Source organism: Apis cerana, linkage group LG3, assembly GCF_029169275.1.
Source record: "Apis cerana isolate GH-2021 linkage group LG3, AcerK_1.0, whole genome shotgun sequence".
In the NCBI taxonomy this organism is placed as follows: domain Eukaryota; kingdom Metazoa; phylum Arthropoda; class Insecta; order Hymenoptera; family Apidae; genus Apis; species Apis cerana.
In genome coordinates, this window is record NC_083854.1 from 194,753 (window position 1) to 208,691 (window position 13,939).

Consider the following 13,939-nt stretch of genomic DNA (forward strand, 5'->3'; position numbering starts at 1 on the left):
ATTTATATTTAAATATTAAATTATTAAAAAATTGCGTAAAAAACTTCAGTTATTTGATATAATCTTCTTTATTTATATCTAATTCGATATCATAAAATTAAATTAAGTATTAAAATTTAATTTTATTAATAATTATATTTTATTATTTTTTTTATTTTTTATATAAAATTTATATTATTATATAATAATAATATTATATATAATATATACAATACTTATTATTTATGATATGCAGATAATGATTTTCGATTTTATGTAAAAATTATGATATTTAGTAATGTTTAATAATTTAATTGAAATTCTAAATTAATAAATAATCTCTACTTAATATCTTCTGTATTATTGTAAATATTCAATTAAATAATTAATAGCAAAAAAGCAATTAGAAGCAATTATTGATATGGAAACGAATTTCACAAATATAATACAAATTAAAATATATTATTCAAACATAAAAATTTTGTAGATTTCAAAGGTTACTATTAACTTTTCTCAATTTGTTTGTTCTTATTTATTGAATTTGCATAAATTCAATGTAATAGCATAAATTTTCGTTTCTAACATTTAATTAAACAAAGTATAACAAAAATAACATGGAAGATGTCAATGCAAAACGAAATGCTAGAAGAAGACGAATTTTAGAAAATTCTGAAAAACGTTTATTAAAAATTACTGGCAAAGACGATAATAAATCAAAAGGTAAATATTAATCAAAATAATTATCAATTCCATATATTATAAAATTATTAAAATACTTTCATTTATTAAAAGAACCATTTTATTAATATTAATATCAAAATGACGAATTTCATACTTTTTGTTTTATAATTATTGAAAATATGAAAATATTTTTGATAAATTTATTGAAATAAAAATTATATATTTATTTTTTGTCAAGATATTATTTTAATTACAATTATTTGTATATAAAATAGATATTACAGACTGATCATTCAATTTATATTCATTAATTTTTTAATTATTAAAACTATTTTATTCTAGCTCAAATTATTGTCAAAGATATACAAAAAGAAATTTCATCTTTACATGTAAATAATGAAATATCAGGTAACACATATATATAAATTTTGAAATTATTTTCTGGATAAATTTAATAATTCTAATATTATACTTAAAGGTATTGACAATACTTTTAATTGGTCAAAAAATTCATCACCTTTATTGTTAACAAATCGTATAAATTATATATTATTAGCTGTTATTGTTAACATATTACTAATATTGCAATTGGATCATTTATTTGGAAAGGTAATTATATATATATATATATATATATATATATATATTGCCAAATGAAAATTATTACAATGTATTATATTAAATTCTAATTGAAATATTACAGACAATTACAATACCATATTTTCCAATTATGTTGGGACGTTTATATAATTATAAAAATACACGAGAAATGCAAGAAAATAATCTTCTATATACTGCTTTGATTTTATGCAATATCAACCCTGAATTAACTTATAGATTAAAAAAATTAGTAACAATAAGTCGTATGATACTTGGAGATTTAGCTTTATATATTTTTAGTTTTACATTAATACATTATGGATTCTGTTATTATCTACATAACACAGATATTCCTATTACTTTAACTGTGTAAGTTATATATGAACATATATAAACAAATTATTTCAATTTCCTTTAAATCTTTTTAAAATATAAGTACATCATATATTTAATTAAATTTTTATAGTATATAATTATAATAACAATAAACAAAATATAGAATATAATTCAATGATAAAATAAAATTTACTCTATCCTCTTATTACATTTATCTAATTATATATTTGTTTAATATTACATATTTTTAAAATTATTGTAATCATTTATGTTAATCATTTATATTTATAAATTACATATTTAAGAGAAGAAAGAAAAAAAAATCTTGCAATTGGATAACTAATGTATTTTGAAAGAAATTTAAGAATTTATTTGAAAAATAATATAAATTAAAACAGAATATAGATTTTATAAAATAAGATAATTATAAGATAATTTTGCAAAATTGATTCTAGAAATAAACAAAAATTAAAATATTGCATAAAAATTTATTGAATAAAATTTATTTATTAATTTTATTAATATTATTATAAATAAATTTGTATTAAAATAAAGCAAGACACAAAAGAATTCTCATTTTTTTTTAATCTTTGCTAACATTTAAATGCTAATAACTTAATAAACAAATTTCAATCGATATTTTGCATTGCAACTTTTATATTTATTTTAGCTTCTAGAATGTAAAAACATATCTCATAAATATATTAATATTCTCTAAAAAAAATAATTTGTTTGTGGATGAATGAAAGGTCAAGAATCAATGAAAAATAAACGAAAAATGATATTTATGAAAATTGATATTTAGGAGAAAAATGAATAATAATGAAAAAATTATTATAATTTAAAAAAATATTATGAATATTTCCATTGCAACTTGAATATTCAATAATTGCTTGCTGATTTCAAGCATGTAGAGATTTATTATATTCTCTAATCTAAATAAATAACTTCCTAAATATAAATTAATATGTTAAATTTAATATAAATTAAATATGAAAAAAATTTACATATCATCATATTAGTAATTGCCAATCATAATAACTATTCAGATAAAAGAATATTATAGTTAAAATGATATAACTCTTCGATATAAATATTTAAGAAATAGATTACAATAAAATAAAATAAAATAAAATAAAATAAATTTTATTTTATTTTTAATTTCTTTATTTTAAATTTAATTTTATTAAATTAAATTTAATTTTATTTAATAAATAAAACATATAAATTTATAAATTCATATAAAATATCACAAATATTTTATTAAATGTAAATATATTTTTAAATATAATGTATTTTTCTATAATTATATTTTAAATCGATGAATATTGTATATAAATTAATTTTTTATTATAAAAAAATTTATATTATTAATTTTTTAAATGAAAATAATTACTCAAATAAATATTTTAATTTTATTTATTTCCATGTTCATTTTTATGAAGATTATATTTCATTAAAGTTTGAAGTCTTACAACATCAGAATGACCTGAATGTATCATTTTCATTTCCCATTTCTCTAAATCTTCTTTGTATTGGGACAGTAATTTCATAGTTTTAATGACATATGGTTCCTTTTCCATATTTGACAATTTTTTCCAACTTATTGACATTGATTTTAACCAATCCTAATGAAAACCAATACAAAAAATAAATTTATTAAATAAGTAACAAAATAATCAGTATGTTATTCTTTTTATTAATCATTAATAAATAAAATATCTGAAATATAATTGGAAATTATTTTGTCAAACCTTGAAAGATATATTTGGATCTTTTTCATTTTTTTTAGATAATATATATAACAAATATGTATTTGGTGGTTTTTTTGGTTTACCAAGTATTTTATTTTTCTGTAATTAATGTTTAGATTAATTAATAAGAAGTAAAAATATTAATATATAATTTGATATATTCATTATTCATTATAATACCTGTTTATTATTAATTTCTTTATTAGATTTTTCATATTCTTTTTTTTTTTCTTCCCATAATTGCTTTTGTTCATTAGTAAGAGAATTATTATATTCTTTTAATTCCTTTGTATATATTTCATAGTTTTTTATGTATTGTTTTGTAAAATTTTCCTTTTCAATAGGATTTAATTCTGCCCATCCTTTGGATGCTTTTTTTAATATTTCTGAATATTTTGTACCAGGTTCTTCCTCTTTGATTTTGAAACTAATATCTTTTACATATAAAAGAAAAGGAGATATTGGTTTCTTTGGTTTTGATGGAAGAATTGTTTCTTTTATATACTTTAATACATTTTTTGATGCATTTTGAGAGAAATTTAATAAACAATTTCTAAAGCAATGAAAAATTCATTTATTAATAACATTATCCTTATATTAATAACAAAAAAAAATTCGCAAAAATTATAATTAAAATTAATTATATTATTATATAAAATAGAAATTGATAAAATTGTCAACAAAAATTTTCTCATAAATTTTCCATTTATAAGACAAATGATTCATTCATTAACTATTTTTAAATAATTGTATAAAATTTTTTTTTATTATAATATATATTTGAATCTAATTTATTTTACCTTGTGCACAATAAAGTTTCCGAGCGTGTAAAATATATAAATTTTCCATAACACATCATCTTATATGTATATATAATTATATACAATTATTATTTATTATTTTTATTGTTTCATATTTATTTTGAACAAAAATAAAACTATTGAATATATAAATATAACATACAAATATAAAAAAATTTATATAAATATAGCAAAAACAAAAAATGAAAATGCACACATACAAAACTTTCGAATCACAATGATCCAACTAAATTATCAAATTTAGACTATATTAAGATTATATTAAAATTATCAAATTATTATCTACAGATCTATAAAAAATAATTTGTCCACGAAAAATTGTTTTACATATAATATAAAAATAATTATATTTTTCAGATTAAATTAAAATAGAAATGTAATTAATTACTTATAACAAATATTGTAATAACTGGAAATCACCATGAATTTAAAAATATAAAAAGAGAGATAACTAATATAGAGTAGAGAAAAAACCATAGAATATGAGCACATTGATATACATATTGATAGTAAATTAGTTGCTCATTAAAATTGCATGATTCTATTACTAACTTACCATTATTTAACTAGTTACTTTTTCTTTAAAATATGTTTTCATACAACAATAAATTATAACTTTATGATCATAACATTAAATATTATAATTTTTTAACATATGAAAATTAAATTTTATATATTATTAAATATTATTTATTTATATTTTAATTATATTATTAAATATAATAAATTATATTGTTTATTATATCATAATATATGAAGTCATGTTTTTATTATACTAAATATGTAATTAAATCTTATAAATCATATTTTACTGTCAGATGAAAACATTCTTTAAGACAATGAAAAGTTTTTTTATTGTAATTTTAAATAACAGATTTATTTTTTTTTAAATTTTTAAACAAAAAAATTTTCAAATCAAATAATTTTCTTAAATTTATTTATAAAACTGAATTTAATCTATTTAATATAACATAAATTTATAATTTTATAAAATAATTTGAAATGAAAATTTATAATAACATATAATACAATAAAATAATAACAATTAAATTTATTGAATTTTTAATAAAATATATAATATTTATTTTATTTTGAAGAATTATATTCTTTAGTAATTATTGTAAGTAATTTTTATTGCTAGATTACTTCTTATCTTATTATTATTTATTATGAACACTTAATTATTATTAATATAAAAAGCAATATTTTATGAATGATTTTTTATTAAAATTTCATATTAAAAATATTAAATAAATTTTCAATTAATTCTCAATTTAAATAATTGTATTCATGCTATATTGAAATAGATATATAATAAAATAAAATAAAATTCTTTATAATTTCAATGACATTGATATCATCTTAATAATTGATATCATCTTAAATGTCATCAAATTTTAAATAGCAATGTTACAAATTTTCATATATAAACATATTACAATCTGAATTGTATTGATGTATATCATTATTGTTATTATCAAATTAAAAGCAATGCTATCATTTTTATATCGAAATTGACTTTAGTGGTTTTAGTGATCGATTATTCATTACAATTATATATTGCAAACTATTTATATAATTCGATACCGGTAAAAACAATTTTATATTGTTCAAGATAGAAAAATATTAATGTTTAATTAATAGTAGGTTTATAGATTATTAATATTTTTGTTTAAATAAAGAAAGTTATAAACAATGTTGATAAATCAAGATAGTACAGAATCTGAGATTCAACAAACATTTTCAGATTTTGAGGTTATGGGTGCGTAATATTTTAAAATATTAATGTTTATTGCAATATAAATGTTTACTGTATATACATTATAATATATAACATTATAATATTATATAATATTTCTATTACTAGTATAATATCGCAGTATAGCAATAATAAACATATCAAATCTAATATAAATTTAATATAGAATGTGTATATATATATATTATTAATTACATATAGTTCGATAAAATTTAATTAATAAACTTGTTATTTATAAAAAACTTTAATAACAAAAAAATATAAAAATTATATATATATATATTATTTAATCTTATTAATTATCAAATTATTTTTATTGAATAATTATTTATATTGAATAACAAATTTATTAAGACTCATTTCACTTGCAAATAAAATTATTTTTATGTAATTAAGTGTAATATGTAATTTAAGTGAAATATATTTTTCATTTATTATTACAATGTTTACATTTGAAAAAAAATTTTATATATTTTTAGATTAAATAATTTATTTTTATTATTATAACTTATTAATTAATTAAAAAAAATTTGACTTATTCAAAAATTATATGTTTGAAATTTATAATGTTATATATTTGAAAAAATTAATATTTGTAATAATAATAATATAAATTTATTATATTGAATTTATTTTTTTTTAATCATTTTTTTTTCTATATATTATATATATATATTTTCATCTATATTATATTATATTTTTATCTATATATTACAGTTTATATATTATTGGATATTTTTATAAACTATTTTTTATGATTGTTTTTTTTTAGATGATTTATTTCAAACTTTAAGTTCTGAATTAGGTATTCCTGTATTATTTGATGATGAAATACCTCAAAAAATAAATAATAATGTTGATAATCAAATTATAAAAGATAGATATATAGGAGAATCATCAAATAATTTTGAAGAATCAAATATTATTTCACAACAAAATTCAGGTATAATATTTTTTTATTGATTTTATTTGTAAACTATTTATTGGTTTTTTTGATTTTATTTGTTTAACTATAAATTTATAAAGTATATTTAACTATAAATTAATAAATTATGGTTATAGATTTACATATAGCTAATGATGTAAAAATGGAAATTAAATTGGAATCTGCAAATTCTTATGGACAATCTTTATCTCCTACACCAAATCAATATAAATTTAATAAATTAGAATCTCAAGTTGAAAAAAATTCTATTGCTTCTCCTTGTGATTTTAAGGTATAGTAAAAATATCAATATTTAATTGAATTGAAATAATTTATAATATCTATATATTATATCTATTAATTTGTTGTAGACTATTCTAGAAACACCACCCATTTCTCCTCCACAAAATATATCCCCACCTATATCACCACAATCAATTTCAAATGTAACTATTGCAAATCAAATAAAACTTATGCCTCTTAAATCACAAGATACAAAAGAAACAAAATTTATTCTTTCTGAAAAAAATTTTGCTAAACATGTTTGGGTTCAACCAAAAAATAATATTCAACTTATTACTGATGGTAAAACTTTCCTTTAAAAAAATTTTTTAATTAATTTTATTTTTGTAATGTTTATTTTGCTAAATCATATGTTATTCTTTTATATACTTCATATTTTCCAGCACAGCCTCGAAATGCTATATTTTTTAATACACAAAATTTTGTTGCACTCACTCAAAAAATTAAACAAAATTATATATCATATCCTTATATGACACATATAACACCAACTAATACAAATAATAAACGAACTTCAGTACAATTTCCATCAATGCAGATAAAAACGGAAACAAATAAAATTCAATTACCAGAAACACAAGAAAATCATGTAAAAATTATGGATAGTGTAAACAACATATATACATCAGAAACAAATCAAGGTATAAATATGATTGATACACCTTTGGTTCTTAACAATGAAGAAATTGGACACACTTCTATAATTATAAAAAAAGATTCAGCTGTATCTAGACCGGTAGTAATTAAAACAGAAAATTCAAATTATACTCCAATTGTTATAAAAAATGAAATACAAGATGTTAATTTTACTGGACGACAGGAATGTGAAATAAAAGCATTGAAAAGACAGCAAAGAATGATAAAAAATAGAGAATCAGCTTGTCTATCACGAAAAAAAAAGAAAGAATATGTCTCTTCATTAGAGAAACGAATTCATGAGTTACAACAAGAAAATAAACAATTAAAAATGGTAAAAATTATATAATAAAAATTATATTTAATATTTAATAAAATTGTTTAATTTTGTAAAAAATTATATTTATTATTAGGAAAATACAACTTTAAAACAAAAACTTTCATCATTGGAACATACAACTACTAATAATAAACTTAAAAATCTAAATCTCAATGCTAATAAAAAGAATGTTGCTATTCTCTTAGGAATGATCTTTATGGTATCTTTAAATATTAATGGTTTTAAGTAAGTTTATAATAAATTTCTTATTTATTTATTTATCAAAATATTATTAAGAATTATAAATATATAGATAATTAATGAATAATATGAACAAATTAATTTAGTTTAACATTAAATTTATGGATATTGACTATATACCTCTTTTTACTGAAATTCGTCTTTTTTATGAGTATATTAAAATGCAATTTTTTGTAAATTATATATTTAAAATCTATAGATTTTTATTTATTATTGTCTTCGATATATTTTTTATATGTATTCTATCTTGAATGTATATTTTCCGCATACTTGTTAGATTAATGCAAATAGTTAGATCCCAAAGTATTCATCTGTATTCATTTTATTCGTCGTGATGATCACTGCTCAATTTTTCAGCTAATTGAAAGAGAAAATTCTTTCGAATTTTATTCAAGTGGTCTCTTTATATAATAATCCAGGCATTAATGGCTGCCTAATCTAAAAATAATTATAAAACACATGAAAACCATCTATGAGATCCTGCTTTCACAGTATTTTCTTCATTATCTTTTATTTCACTTTCGCTTTTAATATTTAAAATAATACACATTCTTTTTCTTTTATGGTATATATATTGTGATAATTTTCATTCCAGCTGTCATCAAAATCTTTAATTTCGTTTATATTATCAAATTCTTCTTTGCTTTTGCATAATTCGTTTATATCAGAATCCAATCCAGATTGGTTTTCATTTATGTTGATTATTCTTTTTATTTTTTTTATTATTCTTTTTATTATTCCTTTTTATTAATTCTATGTCTTTTGAAGATTTTTTTTAATATAGATGTAAAAAAATATATTTCTTTGAAGGTTTTGAAAATATTTTGAAAAATTCAAATCTTCACTTAAAACAAAAATAAATTTTGCTTTCAAATAGCATTTTTTTTTTTACAAAATACACTGTTAAAATTATGTAAATTTATGTAAATCTCATGTAAATTTATTTATTTTGTAAAGTAATAAGACAGATTCATTTACAAAAATCACTTCTTTTCTCTGCAAAATTCACCGTTGAAGGAATTATTTATTATCATATCATAATTATAAACAACTTATTTGATTATATATTTATTGTTAAACAATCATCATTTACTTGGTGTTGTTTTTTCTTATTCATTATTATTTCATTTTTGTTATTTCGCAATAATTGATTTATATAAATTATATAAATTAATTATATAATTAATAAATCCGTCAAATTGACGGATTTTCGTAAAAATAGGTATACAACATCTAGAAATAATAAAATATAAATATTCCAGAAAAAACGAATAAAAATATATATTATATTATTAAAAATATATATATTTAACTATAAAAACCAATATATAATGTTTAAAGAATAATATTTGCATATTCAGAATTTTTAAATATAAAATTGAAAACCTATCAAATTTAAATCTAGTGTTAAGAGAAAAATATATAAAGTAAAAATTATTTTTTAGAGATATATTTTTACAAAATAATCAGTTGGATATATTACCTACTGACATTCCAATCAGTACACATTATGCAAAACATGGAAGAACATTACTTTGGTCATCTAAAGATCAAACTCAGGAAGAAGATGAAGATAATTTTCGTAAAAATATATCAATTCCACAACCAATGTGTCTGATGCATATTAATCAAAGTGAATCAATTCGTTTAGATTATGAATTAAGACGATGGATTGGTGGAAAATCTTATCAATATAATTGGACTACATTAAAAAAAGCAACATTGAATACAAAATTTATAGGAAAATTTTTATCATTTTCTCATGCAATGAAAACTAAAATTAAACAAAAACATAACATATCAGAAGAAAATAAACATGAAATATTTCGAAAGACAACTGACTCATCAATATTAAATGCAGTAGAAATATTTTCTCCAATAATAAAAGAACATGCTTCTTTATTCGAAGTCTTAGGAAGGAGAGATGATACCTTTTATGTAGTTTGGTTTAGTGGAGAACATTTGCTTTTACCAGCTTCAAATAATAGTTCAGGCAGACCAAGAATGTCACTAGTTCTTCCTACACTTTCTATGAATGGTAATAATTTTTTGCTTAGATTATAGGTATTATGAAATAAAAAAAATTCATTCAATATTTGTTTTAGAAACATTTTCAACGCCTGCAAAACATATAACTATGATGCAAATTGATTGTGAAGTTACTAATACTCAATTATTACATTTACAACAATCAATCATACCTGATCATTTAAAAAATATTAATAAAACTGAAAATCATACACATCAACCAGATGATGAAGTAACAGCGAATGTAATTAAAAATTACAAACCATATTTTATCAAAGAAACTAATCACAAAATGTTTCATAAAAAAAATTTAAAAGATATATATGTTAATAAAGATAGTAAAAATTATAATAAGTCAATTGCTTATATCTTAAAGCAGAAATTTATTTCTGAATTCGATTTAGAAGAAGTAAAAACTGAACTGCTCAAAGATTTAAAAAAAACAGATTCTAGTACAAAATTTATGTCTTCGAAAAAAAATGGAAGTGAATAATAATTATAGTATTTAAAAAAGAAGTTTGTGTTTTTAACAATAAAAAATATATACATATATAATATTATATACACACACACACATAATATATATATTATATATATATATATATATACATATATATAATATTACATATCTACTAAAACAGTAAATATACATATTCTTAAAACTTAAAAAGAATTCATGTATTTTATATATTTCTTATATTTTATATTTTAAGAATCATATATAGGATATTTTTGAAAATATGAGATATTATTAGGTCGATTTTATGCATCAAATGATTATAAAAATAATTAATATAAAATTGAAATTGTTGATATGAAGTTATTTTTCAAGTTATAAATGATTTAATTTTAACTTATTGGCAATATCATATCACATATAGTATCACATCTAGTCAAATCTTTTAATCAAGATTAATATTTTCATTTTAAATACAAAATAGAATAATATTAAAAAATTTTTTATTTATAAAAATATATTTATCTCTATGCAATACTAATTATATACTTATTTATTATATATTATATATTTATATACTATTATATATTTCTAAAATAAAATTAAATTTTTCATAATTTATAATTTGAAAAATAAATTTTTAATCAACATTTTTTTTAATTCTGAATTTTTCTATATATATATATATATATATATATATATATATATAAAACTACTTTAATTTTGATCTTTTTGAATTAAATAACCGTAAATTTATCTTTGAAAAATATATGTGATTTGTTAATATGTGAATTAAGATTAAATTTTGAATTAAAGTTTAATTCATATCGAATTTAAATATTGCAAAGGATTATTGGAAAATAAAATGTAAACTCTCGACGATCAAAATTATAACTGAATTATAATGATACATATTAAATCGATTATCATTTCCTTCAAATTTTGTATTAATTGGCTATTTATATCTTTCGAAAACGCTATTTTTGAAGAATTTAAATTAGATTTAAATTAAAATATTATTCGGCCATCTTCATATTATTCAGTAATCCATAGTGATCCATGGTGGTCATACAGACAATAAATAATAGTATATACATATTATATGTATGTATAAATTTGAATCAAATCAAAAATTCTATCATGTCATAATTTTTATGTATATTTAAAAATTTATATTTATTTATTAAAAATTTTTGAATTATAATATTTCTCGATTATAGAAAATATTTTTATGGATATCTAAAATAGTGATATATATAAAAAAAAATTTTTTTTAAAAAAAGAAAAATATAAAATGTAATATAATATAAAAACGAATCATAATTATAATATAATATAAAAATAAATTATATATATTTTTTAAAAGATTATTAATTAATGAGAAGCATTTTATTCTTAATAATTTCATTTAATATTTGAGTATATTTTTAAAATCTATATCAAATATTATCAAATTTATATCAAATCTTATAATCTTTCATATATATCTTAATATTTTATATATTATAATATATATATATATATATGTTTCAAATGATAACAATTAAATATCTTGAAAAATATGAAAGAAAAAAAAATAATTGATATGAAAATTGTAATATATTAAGGAATATATTATATTATAATATTTATTTAATCTTGAGATAACCTGAAAAAAATCTATAAAGATCACTTTTTTGTTTTTAAAAGTATTTCGTATTTTTTTTATTATATTTTTATAACTGATATCAAAATACTATCAATATATATATATATATTTTGTATAAATTAATTTCAAAATCATATATTAATAGTATATTATATTATATTATGTTATTTATAATATATAATATGATGAAGTTGTTTGATCATATTATAATGCTCTTAAAAATGAATATCATTTAAAAATGATTTGAATGATTTTTTTTAATTTTTCCCAAAAAAATCAAACAATCAGCAAATAATATCGATTATAGCAAATATTATCTTTGAAGTAACAATTTGAAAAAATTTTCATTGTTGAGATTTTTAATTTTATGATACCATGTTATAATAATTATAATTATTTTTTTAGAAAAACATTTATGACATATTTGTTAACAATATTAATAATCTTTATTGATTTGTTAATTAAAGAAAAGAAATTATAGAAATAATAAACTCAAATTTATTTCTTATAAAGATATTTATTATAAATATTATAAATATAAGAAATTTATTTAATTAATTTAATAAATTTAGTTTATAGTAAAATAATATTAAAAATTATAAGTATTATATTTATATTTTTTATTTTTTTATCACAAAAATATTCAAATATTAAATATTTAAATATTCAAATATTAATATATTAAAAATTTATAAAAATAATTAAAATAAAAATTTTTTTCTAAAAATTAACTTCAATATTTTTTTAATTTTATAGCACATAATCTTAAATAATCTAAAATATAATAGAAAATATAGAAATAATAGAAATAATATAGAAAATTATTTTTTAATTTATTTTTATTAATAATATGCTATATATATTTTATTCCTATTTTGAACAAATTTATCATTTTTTTTCTTTATTGTTTAATTGTTTAAAGATATTTTATAAAGATATTTGCATAAAGGTATTTTATAAAGATTTATTAATTTAATTTGTATATATATATGATAACTTAAATATATTTGATTATATTTGTAAATTAAAAATGAGTTTCTTTTGGTTTATTTTGTATTGCTCAGTACAATATTAGGATTTTTTATTTTTTTAGATATATATAATATTATAAGAAATATTGCAAGAGTATAATATATAAAAAAATACAAAAGTGTAATAAGTAAAAATAAAAAATTTCTTGATTTGATATGTGCTAAATAAGTGTTTATAATTAACAAAGATTTATTGTTAAAGTTAAATATAATATATAATATTAATATCCGAATATTTTTATGAAATATACAAATATAATACAATTATTTTTATGAATAATTGAATAATTGTATTCATAAAGTTTGATTGAATACTATTTTGCACATTATTTTGTATTTCATTTTGTACGTCAAATAATACTAAAAACATTTTATATTTAGAAATTAATTTGAGCAAAATA

General features: G+C 16.9%; 3 protein-coding genes across 6 annotated transcripts; 2 read left to right on the forward strand and 1 right to left on the reverse strand.

Annotated features, from left to right (window-relative positions):
* On the forward strand, positions 1-1,784 carry LOC108004081 (uncharacterized). Its single transcript, XM_017066742.3, has 4 exons — positions 1-699; positions 1,003-1,068; positions 1,139-1,269; positions 1,364-1,784. The coding sequence occupies exons 1-4, from the start codon at positions 594-596 to the stop codon at positions 1,631-1,633; spliced, it is 573 nt and encodes a 190-aa protein (XP_016922231.1). The 5' UTR covers positions 1-593; the 3' UTR covers positions 1,634-1,784.
* Positions 1,785-2,999: 1,215 nt separating this feature from the next.
* Positions 3,000-4,659, reverse strand: LOC108004078 (transcription factor A, mitochondrial). The gene is made up of 4 exons (XM_017066739.2): positions 4,151-4,659; positions 3,531-3,903; positions 3,351-3,449; positions 3,000-3,224 (listed from the first exon to the last, which is right to left on the reverse strand). The coding sequence occupies exons 1-4, from the start codon at positions 4,207-4,209 to the stop codon at positions 3,012-3,014; spliced, it is 744 nt and encodes a 247-aa protein (XP_016922228.1). The 5' UTR covers positions 4,210-4,659; the 3' UTR covers positions 3,000-3,011.
* Positions 4,660-5,514: 855 nt separating this feature from the next.
* On the forward strand, positions 5,515-10,918 carry LOC108004095 (cyclic AMP-dependent transcription factor ATF-6 alpha). 4 transcript variants are annotated; one of them, XM_028669880.2, is made up of 9 exons: positions 5,580-5,933; positions 6,703-6,873; positions 6,993-7,147; positions 7,227-7,440; positions 7,542-7,894; positions 7,979-8,128; positions 8,208-8,359; positions 9,820-10,412; positions 10,480-10,918. In XM_028669880.2, the coding sequence occupies exons 1-9, from the start codon at positions 5,867-5,869 to the stop codon at positions 10,893-10,895; spliced, it is 2,271 nt and encodes a 756-aa protein (XP_028525681.1). In that variant the 5' UTR covers positions 5,580-5,866; the 3' UTR covers positions 10,896-10,918. The 4 variants fall into 4 exon arrangements, with proteins under 4 accessions (XP_028525680.1, XP_016922245.1, XP_028525681.1 ...); XM_028669879.2 differs by having other exon boundaries at positions 5,515-5,933; positions 7,542-8,128; XM_062073225.1 differs by lacking the exon at positions 7,227-7,440 and having other exon boundaries at positions 5,667-5,933; positions 7,697-7,894.
* The last annotated feature ends 3,021 nt before the right edge of the window (positions 10,919-13,939 follow it).